This window comes from Lithobates pipiens, unplaced genomic scaffold (genome assembly GCF_037356315.1).
Source record: "Lithobates pipiens isolate NorthernLeopardFrog02 unplaced genomic scaffold, aLitPip1_a1.2 Scaffold_23, whole genome shotgun sequence".
NCBI lineage: Eukaryota > Metazoa > Chordata > Amphibia > Anura > Ranidae > Lithobates > Lithobates pipiens.
Genome location: NW_027507785.1, coordinates 23,427,810 through 23,446,707, shown reverse-complemented (window position 1 = coordinate 23,446,707; position 18,898 = coordinate 23,427,810). Strand labels below are relative to the sequence as shown.

At 46.5% G+C, this 18,898-nt stretch overlaps 2 protein-coding genes and 1 pseudogene across 2 annotated transcripts; 1 reads left to right on the top strand and 2 right to left on the bottom strand.

The window, feature by feature from the left end:
• Positions 1–14,601: 14,601 nt before the first annotated feature.
• Positions 14,602–15,272, bottom strand: LOC143927321 (histone H2B 1.1). Its single transcript, XM_077451327.1, has one exon. The coding sequence runs from the start codon at positions 15,246–15,248 to the stop codon at positions 14,868–14,870; it is 381 nt and encodes a 126-aa protein (XP_077307453.1). The 5' UTR covers positions 15,249–15,272; the 3' UTR covers positions 14,602–14,867.
• Positions 15,273–15,541: 269 nt separating this feature from the next.
• Positions 15,542–16,060, top strand: LOC143926904 (histone H2A type 1-like; annotated as a pseudogene).
• Positions 16,061–16,988: 928 nt separating this feature from the next.
• On the bottom strand, positions 16,989–17,724 carry LOC143927320 (histone H4). The gene has a single exon (XM_077451326.1). It carries the CDS (start codon positions 17,485–17,487, stop codon positions 17,176–17,178), a length of 312 nt encoding a protein of 103 aa, XP_077307452.1. The 5' UTR covers positions 17,488–17,724; the 3' UTR covers positions 16,989–17,175.
• Positions 17,725–18,898: the final 1,174 nt, after the last annotated feature.

Here is an 18,898-nt window from a genome sequence, read left to right as displayed (position 1 = left end):
AAGTTGTACTTACATTGCACTGTGTTGTCCTCTCCAGCGATGTCTCCTCATACTTCCTGGTTCCTCTCTCCCGGGCATGATTGGAGAGAGAAAACAGGAAGTGACATCATCTCAGATGTCAATCAAACCGCCCGGCCATAGTAATATATACTATGAACGGCCAAAAGCTACTCAGCGCTTCAAAAACTGCCACAAGGCAGGTTAAACGCCCACAAATGAAGTGCCACGTCTGCAATCTCGTGATTGCATAGACATGTCGCTTCCCATAGGTGCAATGTGTCCGGCGTCCAAACACAGTGCATTTAAGGATTTTGTTTTATTTTAATTTTTTTTTAAGGGCCAGCTTTATATATATATATATATATATATATATATATATATATATATATATATATATATATATATATATATATATATATATATTTTTTTTTTTTTTGATTGCCTGGAGGGGCCACCCCTGTGCCTTGGATAAAATCTCTCTGCATTCAGGGTCAGAAATTAATCTTTAACAGCAGATAACCACTGTGACCCAAGGTTTGTTAGTCGCTCAGGCTCAATCGATGCGGGGAGCAGGGCAGCCATCAGAAATTATGGGGCCCCTTAGAGAATTTTAGGCCTGGGCACCACCCGGGCCTGACCACCAACATTCCCCAGTGCCTGACCACTGGCTGTCTCACCGAATCCACCCTCTAGCCATCCCACCAAGTCCTTCAGTGCACGCACTTTTATTTTAACACCCTTACAATGTCATATATGAAAATAAACCGTTTATTTTAAGACTCCAGTACTTTTAAGGTTTAACAGTGGGAAATTATATTTTGCCCAAAAGAGACATCCAAATCCAGCATCTGTGCGCCTGGCGCCTGGCTTGGCACCTCCTTTCCCCAGACCCTTCCCTCCTTTACCGCGACCAGACATCTCTTTACTCCACCGTCAGATACACGAACAGTGAAGAGCTGTCGCCCGCCCTCCTCCTTACATACAGCAGGGGGCGGAAACGGGATGAGAGGTGTGTCTGTGAGGTCACATAAGCCCCGCCCCATCCATCTGACCTCACAGCCATTGCTCACTTTGAATTTCCGCCTAATGATGCTCTTTGTTCTTCAATCAGGAAAAGTCCAACAGGAAGAACAAAGCGCCCTGTGTGTAGAGAACGTTCTAGAAACCGATCTTATAGAAATAGAAGTTCTGATCTTTAATCCCTCATCTGTATGTGTTGGCGGAGCAGACAGATCCTATTCACTAAACAATGATAAAGGAGAAGAGATGGTGTGTGTGTGATGTCCATGGACTCCACTGTGATTATTCCATCATCTCCTATACAGAGAAGTGACTTCATTACTGATCACTGCCGGTGTCCTATCACATTGTGTCCCCAATCGGATAGTGTCTAGATTTCGAAAATAGCCGAAGATGAATGGCACCTGCGCCGTGAGTCCAGGTTCTAGCCCCACCATCCAAGTGGACATAGAGTTGGAATAAAAAGAGCCGAGCGCAGTGAGGCCGAGCCCAAAGCGTGGCGAGCGGCCTTCTAATATTTGCAGCCCTATGTCCACTTGGATGGTGGGGCTAGCAACTGCACCCTAATGGCGCAGGCGCCTTGAATCTTCAGAGATTTTCCGAATCTCCTTCTGCTCCGCACTGCGCAAGTGCTGCGCCTGCGCAGTAAGGGGCGGACATTATTCGATGGATGGACTCTATATGGCAGAACAGGGGCTATAGAAATGTCAGCGGATGGGAAGCATTAGAGGAGCCTTTCTACTTCTATGTGATGACCATGGATGATCATTACTGGGGGGGGGGGGGGGAGTCCATGTCTCTGATGTCATCCGATATGATGCAATTAGAGGTCTTTAATAAAACTTCCTCAGACATCGGGACATTCACATTTGGGGGAAATGTAAATTCAACAAAAAAGAACTTAAGGCAAAACATTTACCCCCCCCCCCCCCCAAAAAAAAAAAAAAAGAAGTCATAATATCTTCCAATTCTTAGTTACAGAAGAATACCTGGGATATGGGCTCTCTGAAATGTTCACACAAAGACCTACAGAGTATAGAAATATAAAGTACTCTTTATCCTATTATCTTCCCTCCCACCTCATATATACCCCTGGCTGGAATAGACAATTGTCTCCGTTCTCCCGGGAGACTTATCAGTTATTCACCATTACAGAGATGTAGCCGACCAAGTCTTATCAGAGATGTTTTCCTCCATCATTGACACTTGTTGCTGTATTTGATGTTCCCCTTTCAGTCATTGCTCCTCCTGGTTATGCATTATAATAGGGGAGCCATCATTGTATCTTTTCACTGGAGGCAGACTCAGACAGGCAGAGTTGGCGGCAGAAATATAATATATTAACCACCAACAACCAGGAAATAGGTCCTATACATATATATTTCCTGGTTGTTGGTGGTTAACATATTATATTTCTGCTGCCGACTCTGCCTGTTCCCGACCTTGCCTCTTGGACTACTCCTTTGGATTACTCTGATCGGGGTTCGCTGACTTCACCATCTACCAACTGCACCCCCAATGGACCAATTAAGGACCCCCCAGAGTGACACCAGGCAGCGACACAGGGGCTCACACTGTGGCAGCGAGCTTACCCCTGCAGGGGGCAGGTGATCCAGTGAGGGCAATAGCAGCACTTTTTTGGATACACGTATTGGGGGCCGTCTCCCCCCCCACCCCCAACTCTGTGCACTCTATCCAATTCGATAGGGGACGTAACTTCCCTCTCCAGGACCTGATTTAGGATAGCAATAATAGTAGGTTTGAGGTCATTACCCGAGGTTGCCTCCGGGACACCCTGTAGCCGGATGTTATTCCTGCGGCTCCGGTTTTCACTGTCTTCTATTCGGAGCTGGTGTTGCCGCAACCGGGAGAGGTGAGCCGTAGATGCAAGTTCAAGTGCCGTTATACGGGCCGTATGGTCTTCTTGGGTGGTGGCCATTGTAGAAATTGCAGTCTCCGATGCCGAAAACCCGTTGTTTGAGGGCATTCAGTTCACTTTGGAGAGAAGTTTCCATTTTGGAGGCCCAGGAATCAAAGTCAGCCCTGAAGGCAGAAAGTAGGGCAGTGGATGTGGAGCCCGGAGCCCTGCTCAAGGCTGAGGAAGACATTTCTTCTGGAACAACTTCTACGTTTGTGGAAGGGGACATTGCAAATCCGGCCAGGGGATCCGGAGGGTCCATCGGGGGATTCAGCTGTACAACCGAGTTGTGTCCAGTGGTGGGGCAAGCCGCTGTAGTCGGTGGAGGATGCTTCAGTTTGCTTAGGATTCGGCTCGTCGAGAGCCTGTCTTTCCCTGCACGGGAGTCTTGTGAGGTTGTACGAAGTAGGTAACGTTGGATAGAGCCTTGTTGTAGTTCAGCAAAGTCAGCAGGATGAGAGCTGGAAGCCGCCATCAGCAAGTCGGGTATGAATAGTGGGGGACACAGCCTGCAGTTGTCGGGATAGCACAGAGCTCAGCGGTACATATCTTCAGCCGGCCATCAACAGCCACACGCACCCATATGTGAAGTGGGAAAGCAGCTAATGCGGTCCGTGTTGGCGGTGGAAGTGGGCTCTTGTTGCAGTGTTAGTGTCCGGGTGGAGCAAGATAGCCACAAGATTGGAACTGGGAGCAGCCCTCCTTCCAGGCGTTTGTAAGAGGAGGGGGGAGCAGGGGAGAGCTGGAATAGGTGTTGCAGGACAGTGGTATGACAGTCTGGGGTGCTCTTGGGGCCGAGGAGGGGGGCGGACTATGGCTAGGCATGAATAGCAGCACTGGGTGGAGCAAGATGGCCACTATACCAGCAATGAGCCAGAAGCCAGGTGTAGCAAGATGGCCACTGCTAGGCCAGGGGCCGTGTTACCTGTTTGCAGGCACCGTGGGGACTGAGGTATAGATGTGCCACACTATAGACAGTGGTGTGGCAGCCTGGGCATTTCCATCAGGCGAGGGGGGGCGTGACCTGGCTATGGGCGAGTGGCAGCCCCGCGCCCGGGTGTACCAAGATGGCCGCTATACTATCCAGCCACAAGCAGTCGGGTGGAGCAATATGGCTGCTTCTCTAGGCCTGGATCTGTCCTCCTTCCCTCCCAGCACTGTATATACCTGGGCTGGAGTCTTTTCCGGGCGCAAAGAGGGACGGCCCGCTCCTCCGATCCAAGGCCAGGCCGGTCGCACCTCCGCGGGATGACTGCTGCAGGATACACCGGGGATCCGCAGGCCCCACTAGGCCGCACTAGGCCGGACCAGGCCACGGCCTCCATGAGCGTCCCCGGAGCTCAACCGGGCCACCGGAGGGTACAGGGAGGATGCAGGAGAGGGATATGAGGGTGGATGAGGATCCCCTACCTCCCGGTATGCGAGGATGAAGGCTGGTGTTAGCAGGCCTCGGAGCGGCAAAATGGCGGCCGCGATTGTCCAGGGGAAAGGGCTCTCAGGCCGTCCAATGCAGGATCTCCAGGCAATATTGGCTCCAAACCCCACAGGGCACCCAGATGGTCAGTTGGGGAAGGTGTCTGGCTCTCAGCAGGTCCTTGTGAGTGCGGATGGCAGCGGATTAGGTTGCAGGAGTAGTGGAGCTCTCACAATATACGTCCGCCATTGTTTACCCCGTTAGTCTAGTCTTAATGTCTAAGTCTGTAAGGAGGGAAGGGTTCAACCTCCACATACACGGTTTAGACCCAGGGGTCTGTCGTTTGATAGTCAGGGCAACAGGGGCATGGTAAGAAAACGATTGTATACCAATACAGGCATCTACCACGTCTGAGAAATCTCTTTGGGTCAAAAATACATAGTCAATACGCGAGTGTTTTCTATGTGAACCGAGTAATGCGTAAAATCTCGGCCTCTCGGGTGGGCCAGCCACCAGGTATCAATCAGAGTGAGAGAGAGTATGGAGTTCCTAATTTGCTTAAGTGTGCGATAAGAAACGCTTGATTTCCCAGTGGACGTGTCATGTAATGGGTGTAGAGGGACATTAAAGTCCCCCCCCAGCAACACCCGCCCTGACGCAAAACTCTTCAGCTCAGCTATCATGTATCTACAGAAAGTTACGTGTGTCTTATTGGGAAAATACACGTTCGCTAAAGTCAGGGGAGAGGTACCCTATTTCCCCTTCAAAAATAGGAACCTGCCGCCCGGGTCCACTAGCTGCTGGGTCACCTCAAAGCCCGCTGATTTGTTAATGAGTATGGGGACCCCTTTGGTTTTTGCATCCGGATTTTTTGCGTGGTAAATGTGGGGAAAGTTTTTGTGATGTAAGTTAGGGATTTTGTTGGCTTGAAAATGTGTCTCCTGTAGGAAAACGAAAAGAGGTTTTACCTTGTTTAGTTCTCTGAGCAAGGATGTCATTTTCTCCGGGATGTTCAGGCCTTGCACATTGTGCGAAATCACAGTAGGGGCATGCCCCAGCGAAAAGTAGGCCATCTTGCAAGCTTACGTAGGGACTTCGTGTACCCCTGCACAGGAGGGAAGAAAAAACAAACAAACAAAAACAAAAAAAAAAAAAGGGAAAGGAAGGGGAGCTTAAGGGAGGTAGAAATTACAAAAGAGTTAAAATAGAACAGATTGAGAGGGAAGTAAGAGAAAAAAGAGAAAGGCCCCTAGTATGGAGCACTGACCAAATCGAGTGAGAATTCTGCTCGCAGTCTGCCGACTGCAAACGCAAAATTATCTTGCGAGTACTAGCTGCACCAAACTAAACAGCACAGCACCCACTTTTGGGGAAACGTGGGAGGCGCGCCCAGGAAGCGTCACCAAAGTAAACTGCGTACGCTAATACCTAATATGAAATAGAAATATAACCTAAACAGTATAGCTACAGCTAGAGACATCTAAAGACCCGCGGGCCCATTTTCAGCAACAGAACAGGTGCAAATTAACAATGTGAAAGGCAAATGAATGCAAACAACACAGTCATTACTGGCATTTCGGCTGTATAGAAGAGCAATCGGCCATTGATATATAAAGAAAAAAAAAAAAAAGGCATACGTCCTGTATTGGTGGCCGTCACTCAGGAGCAGAGAGCTCAGCAGAAACAAGGAAAAGGAAAAAATAAAATAAAAAATAAGAGGGGGGGGGGGGGGGGTGGACAGTACGAAACACTAGTTCTGAGTGACCTTGCAGCCAAAGGTCGGAGGCAAAAATAAAAAATACAAATTGGAAAGGGGGATCACAAGTAAATCAAAGAGAAATACGCTGCTATCCTTCGATGAAACAACCTTCCTGCTCCTGGGTCATACTGCAGAAGTACGGTGGGAGAAGTTAGGTCTGATTTCGGTGCCTGGACTGTCTAGGTGTATGTGGCGGACGGCCCGTATCGGTACTAGACAGCTTGCCGTACTTGCTCTTCTTTGACGGTGGCTTGGTGGGGGTGGTGTGAGGAGTGCTGTCCAGACTGCGCTCCATAGGGGGATCCCTGAACTCCGCATACCACTCCGGAAGGTCGGTGAGAGGAATGTGTAAATTCGAGCAATAGCCAGGGAGGTCATCCGGTAGCCGTAGGATATGTTGCCTACCACCCACCGTCGCCTGCAGCGCAAAAGGGAACCTCCACTTATACACAATTCCCTTCCCTCTCAGCACTTCCAGCAAGGGGCGAAGAGCTCTCCTGTTTTGTAGGGTGATCGGTGAGAGGTCCTGATATAGGGCTAATATGTTGTCATTGAAGAAAATCTGATCATTCCTCCTGGCATGGGCTAGTATGTCCTCTTTTAGGGGAAAGCTCTGTAAGCAGCAGATTATATCCCTCGGGGGTGCATCATCTGGGGGTTTCATCCGGAGAGCTCTATGTGCCCGCACAAACTCGATGGGGGAATCTGGGGGCTTATCAAGCAACTTATTGAAGATCGAACTGAGGGCTGAGGGTATTTGGTCAGCACTCACAGACTCCGGGACCCCCCGCACCCTGAGATTGTTACGCCGTCCTCTGTTGTCGAGGTCCTCGAGGTGTCTGTTGATGGCAATAAGATGTTCAGAATGTGAGGCAGCAGTAGCTTCTAGTCTGCAGACAGCCCTGTCCCTCCTGCCCTCAGCCCTTTCCAGAGCAGCCATCTTTTCATTTAGTGATAGGAGGTCAGCTTTTAGGTCAGTTATAGCTGAAAACAGAGTATTTTTTTTTTAATTTTTTAAATTTTTTTGAAAACAGAGTATTTTAAATATCTGACGCTATTGTCGTCATGTCTCCCAGAGTCAAGGGGTTGTTGGCCTGTTCCGCTCTGCTTACCGTGTCCTCTGCTGCTGACTGGGATCCCTCACTCAGCTCATCCTCCTCACCATGAGCCAGCGCCATCTTGAGAGGTGTCTCACGGCTGGAGCGGGGCCTGCTACGGAAGATCTCCGGGATGCTTCGTGCTGGCTAACGAGCGGCGAGTTGATTTCCCGGGGTTGTGCCTGCTCGATCCGCTCATTTTAGATAGCGAGGAATGCCGGTAATCCGCTCAGGAGCCGCGGGTCTCTCAGAGCTCAGCGCTCAGGCTACCATTTCCTCCGCGCGCCAGGCCACACCCCTCTCCTGCACCCTTTCCTTTGCCTACCCTGACCTTCCCTCGCCTCCATTATCTCAAGATTCCTGCATTTTCAGAATTTCACATATAAAAAAAGAATGCTTGTAGTTGTCGATCCCAGATTCACCTCATACATGTGTTATGTCACAGTGTTGGTGTCAGATCACCCTATCACGGTGCAGGTGTCAGTGCTCTATATCACGGTGCTGGTGCTGGTGATCATCTTCTGCACCCTCTTCTTTGCCTACCCTGACCTTCCCTCGCCTCCATTATCTCAAGATTCCTGAATTTTCAGAATTTCACATATAAAAAAAGAATGCTTGTAGTTGTCGATCCCAGATTCACCTCATACATGTGTTATGTCATTGGCCATATGGTGGGACTATGTGTGCACAGCTAGTAATTATTTTGTGGCTGCAAATATGACCTGTAGGTTTGTAAAGTTCACCATCCCTGTGCTGTGCTGACTTCCTCCTGGGGCTGCTTATTATGAGGGGCTCCCACCATCCCTGTGCTATGCTGACTTCCTCTTGGGGCTGCTTACGGTGCAGGTGTCAGTGCTGTATATCGCGGTGCTGGTGTCAGTGCTCTCTATCACGGTGCTGTTGTCAGATCACTCTATCACAGTGCAGGTGTCATTGCTGTATGTCACGCTGCTGGTGTCAGTGCTGTATATCACGGTGCAGGTGTCATTGCTGTATGTCACGCTGCTGATGTCAGTGCTCTCCATCACAGTGCTGGTGTCAGATCACTCTATCACGGTGCAGGTGTCATTGCTGTATGTCACGCTGCTAATGTCAGTGCTCCCTAGAGGTCGACCGAAAAAAAAAGGGCTAACTTGCGTTTGAAAAACCTCTGCGCAAATACCGCGTCACATAAAATATTGCAACAACCTCTATTTTATTCCCTAGGGTCTCTGCTAAAAAAATATATATAATTTTTGGGGCTTCTGAGTGATTTTCTAGCAGAAAATACTGGATTTTTACTTGTAAGCAACACGTGTCAAAAAAGATTTAGTCTTTAAATGGTTAAACTGAGAACTTCTACACACAGAGTTCAGCCCATTGAAGAAGAAACATTGTCTCATTTTGTTATTTTCTTGGCAGCCCAGAGAGGATGAAAGTCCTTCACTGATGTCTTCAGGCAACTTACATTGACTTCTATCACAAAAGTCTTCTGCAAGTCATAATAAGCATAATGACTGAAAAACGCGGTAAAAAACGCCACGAATTGCGGTAAAAAAAACACAGCAAAAAATGCTTGAAGTCGTCGTCGATTCGACAACAACTGATCCGAAATCCGGAATTCGTAAACAAAAGTTCGTATTCCGTACAGAATTCAGACGTACGGCAATTCGTATTTCGGATCCTCCCGAACGTACGAATTTTTTGAAATTCGTACGAATTTGCGATTCGTACGAAACGAATCGCACATGTCTAATACACAGTTGACAACCGGGTGAGGCTTAGTCTTGGATCTGTGGGGCTCCTGTCTTACCCCTTTCCCTGTCTGGAGGGTAGATTTGCAATGTTTTACGCACCTCACCCTGGCACTCTAGTGTGACTTTGTGGATTCTCCTGTGTGGGGGCTTTATTCCCCTTTTTTTCCTTTTTTTTTTCTTTTCCCCCTCGCCTTCCTTTCTTCTCCTAGTTTACTTTCGCTACCCTATAGCTAACAGAAACTAGGCCTTTTGTGGATCTATACTTACTTTGTGCTCTAATATTCTGGACTTTGTTGAGAGACCCTATCTAATACATTGTTCAGTTATATACTGTATGGTTGTAATATGCAATTTGTATTGCCTGTAACTATATCTGGAACTCTGTATTTTCCTTATCTATGGTTCCGTCATGTTGTATTTTCTATTTCTATTGTTCAATAAAAAAAAATAAAAAAAAAAAAAATCTGTAACTGAAATGGATATTTAGTTTTATAGTAAAGAGTACATTGTCCACATAACACAATGATCTTGTCGCTGATCATTGTAACACGTCCAGAGGATGATTTGTCTCCCTATTGGTTCCCTTCTAATGATCACGGAAGTATGCAGTCGCTGTGTTCCATATTGAATTGTGAGAATTCCTTGTAGAAAGATGGTCTAGAAGAGGAAATGTTCATCCCCTCCTCCCCCCTCCCCGGGGAGATCCCAGACAGTGTGCAGGAATTGTCTATGACTTGCAGGTCTCCAATCCGCACCACAGATATATATACAGGCGAGTCAGTTTGCTTCAGTTACAGTGTTTAGAGGATATATATGCATCCCAGGTGTGTTGTATATATATTTATGCACTGTATTCAGTTTAGCTAGATCCGTTCCTTTTATTCTCTTCATAATACACTGACAGGCACAGAGCTGCACTATTTTCACTTAGTGTACTGTGTCCTTTGCACAATGTGCACCTAAAGCTTTGCCTGAATACAATTGCCGGTGTTCTCATACAAATACAGGCAGGGAGCTGCATTATTTTGTTTTAGTGTCCTTTGCACAGTGTGCACCTAAAGCTTTACCCGACTACAATTGCCGGTGTTCTCATATAAATGCAGGCAGGGAGCTGCAGTAGTTTGTTTTAGTGTCCTTTGCATGGCGTGCACCTAAAGCTTACCTGAATACAATTGCTGGTGTTCTCATACAAATACAGGCAGGAGCTGCAGTATTTTGTTTTAGTGTCCTTTGCACACTGTGCGCCCAAAGCTTTACTTAAAGTGGAGGGCCACCCTGAAAACAAAAAAAAATTAAAAATTACAAAAAAATCTAAAAAACAAAAAATTTAATTATTTTTTTTTTTTTTTTTTTTTTTACTTACCAGAAATGCCTGTTGCTAGGCACATAATCCTAATCTTCCTCTTCCTCCTCCGCGGAGATCTTCTGTCTTCTCTCCTCGTCGCGGCGTCTTCTGGGTAATGGGTCGCGCTGTGTTCTGGGAACTGTGTGTTCCAGAACACAGCGTGTCCCATTCAGAAAGCGATGCGGGACTCACACATGCGCAGTAGGAAACGGGCAGTGAAGCCATAAGGCTCCACTGCCTGTTTCCCTTAGAGGGAGTGGCGGCGCCGGGACCCGAGAGCCGAGGGACAGGTCGGCCTCGGGCGGCCGACATCGCGGGCGCCCTGGACAGGTAAGTGTGTTTATTAAGTCAGCAGCTGCAGTGTTTGCAGCTGCTGACTTTTTTTTTTTTTTTTTTTTTTTTTTTTTTTTTTAAACGGCCCTCCACTTTAATTAAAATTGCCAGTGTTCTCATACTAATAATACTACAGGCAGGCAGTTGACATGCCGAAGACTTGGTAGAGTGGATGACCAAGCTGTCCTCATCCTCCTCATCCTCTATCATCCAGGCTCAGGGTACTTTCCTTTGCTCAATAGCATCAGTCACTCCTTCCCTAGCCCCACCATGTCCTGAGGAGTCCCCCGAACTGTTTGACCACAGTGTTAGGTACATGCTCCAGGAGGATGCCCAGCATTTTGAAGGCTCTGATGATCGTACCCAGCAAGACAAAGGCAGTAACGTGAGCCCAGAGAGAGGGAGTGCCCAAGAAGGACAGTCATCTGGCAGTCATGTTCCCTCAGCTGCAGCATACTGCCAGGTTTGCTCCAGTGATGAGGAGGGAGGAGATGATAAAGTCACTGACTCCATGTGGGTGCCTGATAGGAGAGAGGAGGAGAAGGAGGCACATCTACAACGAGGCAGGATGCTCTCCAGGGGCCAAGGTAAGCACACTGACTGCATCACACCGCAGAGCTCCGCATGTGCAGGGTGCTGCTGTCTCTGCACGTTATTCCAAAAGTTCTTTGGTGTGGGCTTTTTTGAGACGAGTGCATCAGATCGCACCACTGCTATGTGGAACTTATGTCTCAAGCGTATCTCACGTGGCCAAAACATCAGCCACTTGGGCACCACATGCTTGACCAGACATATGTCGACCTGCCATGCAGTTTGTTGGCAAGCGTACCTAAAAGACCCACACCAAAGAAAAAAGCAGACCTCTCCTTGCTCCTCATCAGCGGGATCTCTAACCCCACTATACCTTCAGTCCTCTCTGAAACATGCACTGAGTTGAATGAAGGTGTAGAATTAGTAGATTGTCTGCAAGTACTTGGCTGTGACACACATATCGGTACACCAACATCAGATTGTACCAGGCAAATTTGCCTGCTCCAGCTGCTGCACCGCCAAAAAGAAGTTCACTCCCAGCCATCGACATGCCCAGCGATTGAATGCTAGCTTGGCTAAATTGACACTGTCCCTCTTGTCCACCTGTTGGAGCACATGCTGTGTGGAATAATGGACAAGGCACTTGAGGCAGAACAGAGGCAGGAAGAGGAGGACTTCCTTAACTCTCAAGGCCCCCCCTTATCCACACACTGTTCCTGCTGGCCTGCCAATCACACAGGAAGAGGACAAGGAGGACGAAGAGGAGGAGGATTGTGTCAGCATGGATTTGGAACCTAGCACTCAACATCAGCAGCAGTCTTTAAGGGATCATTTACAGTCCCAAGAAACCCATGGACTTGTACGTGGCTGGGAGGAGATTGCTGAAAATCATGTCGTCCTTAGTAACCCAGATGACTCCGGACCAAATGTCTCAGTTAAATTACGCTGCATGGTCTCCCTGATCCTGCTAAGCCTGCAATTGACCCCTAGGAAGGGAAATTCTTTCCTGTAAGAGTTGATATGGGAAAAATGTGTCTCCTCTCCACTGATGCTTTATCACCAATCCTTGTTTCACTAGAAACCCCAAATAAAAAAAATTAAAAAAAAATGTCATTGGGACAGAAAGGGAGGTGGAATCTTCTGAAGAAGTGCATAGACAGCAAAAAAAAAAAAATGTTACAGGGGTGATAACCCTTCCCTATGTTTTCCAAAAAGCCTTAAAAAAAATGCAGATTCTACTTCACAACAAACTTACACAGTCCCTGCCTTGCTTGCACTGCCTATATTCTGCTGTTCAGAGAATATAGGGCCTGGAGGCCCCACACCTTTCATTTTTTTTGGAGGGGGGTGCGGGGTTCCCCTTAATATCCATTCAAGAACCAAAGGGCCTAGTAATGGACTGGGGGGGGGTGTTTACCTATGCCGCTTGACTCACTGATTGTCATCTATATTGCCAGGACCAGACATTACATTAAAGCCGCAAGCAGTTTTAAATGACTTTTATTCCTTTAAAAATGTCATTTTGTGCAGGGACTGTTCTAAGCACGAGAAACACCCATGAATTTACAGGCATACTATAGACACCCCCAGGTATGATATTTAAAGGAATATTTAACTTCTTTTTTTTTTTTTTCTTTTTTTTTTCCATTGATACATGTCCCCTGGGGCAAGACTCAGGTACCCAAGCCCTTTTTAGGATAATAACTAGCATATTAGCCTTTATAATTAGCACTTTTGATTTTGAACATTCGAGTTCCATAAACTTTAACAGGGTTCTAAATTTTTCGCACATTTTTGCAGGTTCTGGTGCAAACCGAACCGGGGTTTTTTTGTCTCATCCCTAATCAAGACCAAAGCTCTGTTTGACTTCCCAACATATCAGGTCTGTCTGGTAAGCTGCTCTATGTAATTGTTAGTGGAGGAAATCAGATTGTAGAGTGTATGGGGTGCACACATTGTTGTTTTCAAGTTTACAGCTGAAGCCCTGCACCTCTATATGGAATGTGTTGAAGTCATAAAAACCTGACAGAGGTTGTAACCTTTCCTAATGGCAATCAAAAATAAAGGGCTAAACATTCACATTGATTGCAATATGCACATCTTGTTTTTGTTTTACTCAATTAAACATCTACCTATAAATGTGTAGATTGTCACATTTATTATTATTAAAATTGTCCCTATGGCACTGGGCATGTTTATCACCTTTACTAATATCCAGTGCCGGGACAAGGTCATCCAGCGCCCAGGGCAAAGATGCCAAACGGCGCCCCCTCCCCCTTTCCCTTAGGGTTAGGCTCAGGGTGCCCCCTACCCCTGCAATATACCATTGCGCCAGGGGCAGCTGTCCCTCCTGCCCACCCCTTGTCCCGACCCTGCTAATGTTTACAGTATATATTAGTAACGGTGATAAATATGTCTAATGCCCTAGGGACAATTTTCCACCTCTACCTTCTATAAAGGAATGTGTGCTGTCCGAGGTGATATTGTGATCAGATTTCTATGTAGCTGATACTTTGTATATATTTTGTGTCATTTACCTATCAGGCAGGATTTATCTTTGTACATTGATCTGATGTTGATGATTGAAATAGATACAAATAGACAAAGATTTGACTGGGCTGATTGAGTAGATACAATGTTTTGTTTTCTTGTTTCTTTCCTCCATTGTGATTTAGGTTAAGAACACCACGATTGTCTCAATGCGTCTTTTCAGATAAAGTAACAATGTAAAGCGGGAGATTGTGGAGGATCTTTTATTGTAACAATGTGTGAGTGCGGCATAAGTGTTTACTCAGCTCTGCCACCCCCTGGTCATTTCTGGTAGAACACGGGGTGTGAGTGCAGTACAAGGCGAGGAATAGAGGAATGTGGAGATGATCTCCGCAATCCATGAAGAATCGGGATGGGAATAGAAGGAAGGTTCATGAATTCCCCTCCCAATCTGCTCCTCATCTAAAGAGTCTTATTATTAGGGTTATTAAACGCCCACTGCTCTGATTGGCTCAGATTTCAAATTCCTGGTTTCAAATCTTCCCGCCTGAATAGTGAAGAACGTTACAGACAAACAACCAGCCCTTTTATACCGCCAAATCCGACACCGAGATCATCAGATGATATTTCTCGGATAAATGTCTCATCTATGCTTTATGTGCATTGATTAGTCTGGAATAAATAGAAATGGATTCTAAATGTTACCGAATAACGTAAAACATTTCCATGTGTTCTTTTTATGTCAAGTCCTCAAAATGCAGAATCCCCCCCCCTCCCCCCATACAGAACAGGATAGCGAGATGACTTCTCTCATAGATCTCTACCTTTCTATATGATGGGAAATAAAGTATTCCACGTTTCATCATTAGATCTGTATAGGATGATGGGACTGACCTCTATCAGATATGTACCAGTTAGATCCCCCCCCATAGTAGAACTAGAATAATACATAGTGAGATTACTGGTAGAAATCATGACATTTGTACAATGAATCAATAAAACAAATATTTCATGTCTGAAGAATCAGATGTGTCCCCTCTTTGTAACTAGAAACCAGCAACATGTTATCAGTGTGTCTAAGTAAATGGAATTCTGTGCAGAGTATTCGGCATGTATAACGGGCTGAGAATTGCGATGTGATGAGAGCTCATTGATGGAAATGGTGGGTGGCTCTTAGAAGAGCCTTTGTGTCTTGTGTTGGGATGATGATGGGGGGATGGGGGATTACTTGGCGCTGGTGTACTTGGTGACGGCCTTGGTGCCCTCGGAGACGGCGTGCTTGGCCAGCTCTCCGGGCAGGAGGAGGCGGACGGCGGTCTGGATCTCCCGGGAGGTGATGGTGCGGCGCTTGTTGTAATGAGCCAGGCGGGAAGCTTCGCCGGCGATGCGCTCGAAGATGTCATTGACGAAGGAGTTCATGATGCCCATGGCCTTGGACGAGATGCCGGTGTCGGGGTGGACCTGCTTGAGCACCTTGTACACGTAGATGGCATAACTCTCCTTCCTGCTCTTCCTCCGCTTCTTGCCGTCCTTCTTCTGGCTCTTGGTCACGGCTTTCTTGGAGCCCTTCTTGGGCGCCGGGGCTGACTTGGCTGGCTCAGGCATGATTCGGGGCAATTGTAGATTCTCTGCTCTAGGAAAGAAAAATGTGCTGGAGCCGCCCCCCGTGTGCTGCTTATATAGGCGTCCTATGCAAATGAACCTCATCCCTCCTCACTCTTCTATTGGAGAATTCGGGCATGTGATGGGGAGTGACGTCATGCTTACTTTTCTCCTTTACAGATTGGTTTAGAGATAAGTCAGGAAACTATTGGCTGGATTCAAGGGTGACCAATCACAGCGTGTGATGTCAGAGCACTGAGTGTATAAATGAAGGGGAGTGGCTGTGGGGTGATATTCTACCAGTGAATAACCCGATCATCCAGATATCATGTCAGGACGCGGCAAACAAGGAGGCAAGGTTCGGGCTAAGGCCAAGACCCGATCATCCCGGGCTGGTCTGCAGTTCCCAGTCGGTCGTGTTCACCGCCTGCTGAGGAAGGGCAACTATGCCGAGCGGGTCGGGCCGGAGCTCCCGTCTATCTGGCCGCCGTCCTCGAGTATCTGACGGCTGAGATCCTCGAGCTGGCCGGCAACGCCGCCCGCGACAACAAGAAGACCCGCATCATCCCCCGACACCTCCAGCTGGCTGTCCGCAACGACGAGGAGCTCAACAAGCTGCTGGGCGGAGTCACCATCGCCCAGGGAGGAGTCCTGCCCAACATCCAGGCCGTGCTGCTGCCCAAGAAGACCGAGAGCCACAAGGCCGCCAAATCCAAGTAATCCCGACAATCCGCCCGCCGCCTCTATTACCCAACACAACGGCTCTTCTCAGAGCCACCCACCTCCCCATACAAAGAGCCCCGCATACATCGCTTTCTTTACTATTCACTTCTATGTTTGTTTTTTTTTGTTTTTTTAATATGATTCATAAGTTCACTCTAAAATCATTTACTTTGTATTCATTCACACTTCTTACAGGTCAGTAGGAATATTCAGCTGCGTTATACCTCTCCATACAAAGACTCGCATACATTGTTATCGGGAGATCTGATTGTAAAAATAGACAACCGAAAAAAGATTTTCTTTTTACATGTTGGAAATAAAATGTTTCCTGTGACAATGAGGTGAGATCCCGATTGGGGACGATGTGTCAGGATGACACTAATAAGAAATGACGATAGATTTTATACGGTCAGCTTTCATTACAGGGACTCTTCATTCTCTTCCGATGATCATCACAAATCATTCTCCCAACTGATCTCATCCCCATCTTCACTCCTCCCGCCGGAGTTCTATGGATTGATCCGACAATTGCGATATTAGACCCCTGTCATTTCACACCGTGCAATCCCCCAACAATAATACATAGGCGGGAATTGGTAAGGTCCGTTGTGTTGTTTGTACTGCAGAGTGGAGATCACTAGAAAGTCTCCTGAACACGTGTTTTCTCCTCTGAGAAAGCAGAGACTTTTTGGACTCTCCAATAAAACATTGCTGGCTGTGGGGACAAAATCTCACATTGTACCCGACAGAAATGTGTAGATTACAGACAAAAACTCATCCCTTTTATACCGCCAAATCCGACATTTTAAATTTCGGTCAGACAGGAAGGACTTCAAATTATTAAATCAATCATTTAAATATGTTCTATTTTTATTCCAACGACTGCCCAGGTGAAACATGTGGACAAAATGAGAACCACAGACATCAAGATTTTAATTTTTTATGGAAAGTGGTGTTTATCGGCGGAACAATCCACCTGAAAAACAAAAGTGAGATAATATTGTAATACAGATCAGTTATATTACATATTAAGAAAATCGTGCAATCGGATTGTATAGTGTATGGTTAGCTAAAAAACTCCCTTCCCCACATACTAAATCGTTATAACTCCAGAAAAGTACAGATAATGATAGCCCTTTGTATGAGAAGGTGGGTGGCCCTGAGAAGGACCTTTGTTTCGGTGAAGTGGGTAGGTGTCTATGAGGGTTTAGCCTCCGAATCCGTAGAGAGTGCGGCCCTGGCGTTTGAGAGCATAGACGACATCCATGGCGGTGACGGTCTTCCTCTTGGCGTGCTCAGTGTAGGTGACGGCATCGCGGATGACATTCTCCAGGAAGACTTTGAGCACCCCGCGGGTCTCCTCATAGATGAGTCCGGAGATGCGCTTGACACCCCCTCTGCGGGCCAAACGTCGGATGGCGGGTTTGGTGATGCCCTGGATGTTGTCCCGGAGCACCTTCCTGTGCCGCTTGGCGCCTCCTTTCCCCAGACCCTTCCCTCCTTTACCGCGACCAGACATGATGACTCTTCCCTGTTACTAAGATAAACGGAGAATAGCTGAAGGTCTGTCCGCCCTCTTTTTTATAGAGACTGAGCGGACCTGATGGAAACCACCCTGAGAAAAGGCGGAGTCACATCCATTCATTACACAGAATAGATTTGTTTTTCCACGTTAGGCTCCTAAACATTCTGCTGTTTGGAAAAATATTAAGGCAGCAGAAATACATCTAGAGAGGACAAATATATTCTTCCTTCTTATTGATTTTATAGCTATTCTTCAAAGATTGTACCGAAAATATCATTTTCTTGGACTCTTCATAACAGAAACCACAATCACCAGATACTATTGTCAATAATAATGTCATATCTATAAAATAGTTCTCTGAAAATGAAAAATATACACGGATAACCCCTTGTTTTTTCACCGGCTTAAGTTATTGCGGACCTGATAGGAGACTAATGGAAAGAGGCGGGGTCACAGCGTGTTGGTTTTCTGCAGAGATCTATAATAGAAGACATTTCTCTATCGTGTTCTGTGTGTAGCAGTGGAGAGATGCCGGATTCTGAGAACATATAGAAGTGTTTTCTCATGGTTCAGTAATAAACCGAATTCTTTCCTAAGCATTCCGGACTAAAGACATAAGAGTACTAATCATATTTCTCCGATAAATGTCTCATCCGATGATCTCCTCGGTGTCGGATTTGGCGGTATAAGAGGGATGAATATTTGTCTGTAACGATCTTGGCGGGCAAATTTTGAAAACGGTTATTTTAAATCTGAACCAATCACAGCTGCGGGCGTTTCCTTCATCATCCAGTAATACTATCTCCTTTTGAGGACTACAAAGAAATGTATTCTGAGACCTCTTTATGTTTTCTTCCCAGAAAATACTTACTTAGTAGACTTTTCATTGATCTCTATAGCAGAGCAGATTCTGTATTCTGAAGTCAAATCAAAGATCAAAACAATCTGAAATTAATATGTCCAACGTGTTTCTTGGTTAATGAATCCATGAATCAATACATGCATAGAATACATAAATAAAGAATGAATGACCAAAACATGCTGTATTTGATGCCCTCTTTCAGTCATTTCTCCCCCTGGTTATACATTATAATAGGGGTGCCGCCACTTTATCCTTTCACTGGTGACTTTTCTATCCGGTCAATTATATAAAGTCCCCACAATGTGTTCCTTCAGGCCATCCACTACACCCATGTATTGCAACATCTCTAATCTCCAACTATCCTGTCATCAGTGATGTATTTCCGGGAGTCCCGGAACAGATTCCTTGTAATACATTGTATCACTTCTCCACAATCCTCCCAGTGCAGAATGACGGTGAACATGCATGCGCAGTACGCAACAACGTGGCCCGTGTTTGTGTTGTGTGTAACATCACTTCCGTAACATTATGTGATGGTTTCGC

Excerpts from the sequence above, each read along its gene's own strand:
- LOC143927320 (XM_077451326.1), bottom strand. The coding sequence starts at position 17,487 with ATGTCTGGTCGCGGTAAAGGAGGGAAGGGTCTGGGGAAAGGAGGCGCC.
- LOC143927321 (XM_077451327.1), bottom strand. The coding sequence starts at position 15,248 with ATGCCTGAGCCAGCCAAGTCAGCCCCGGCGCCCAAGAAGGGCTCCAAG.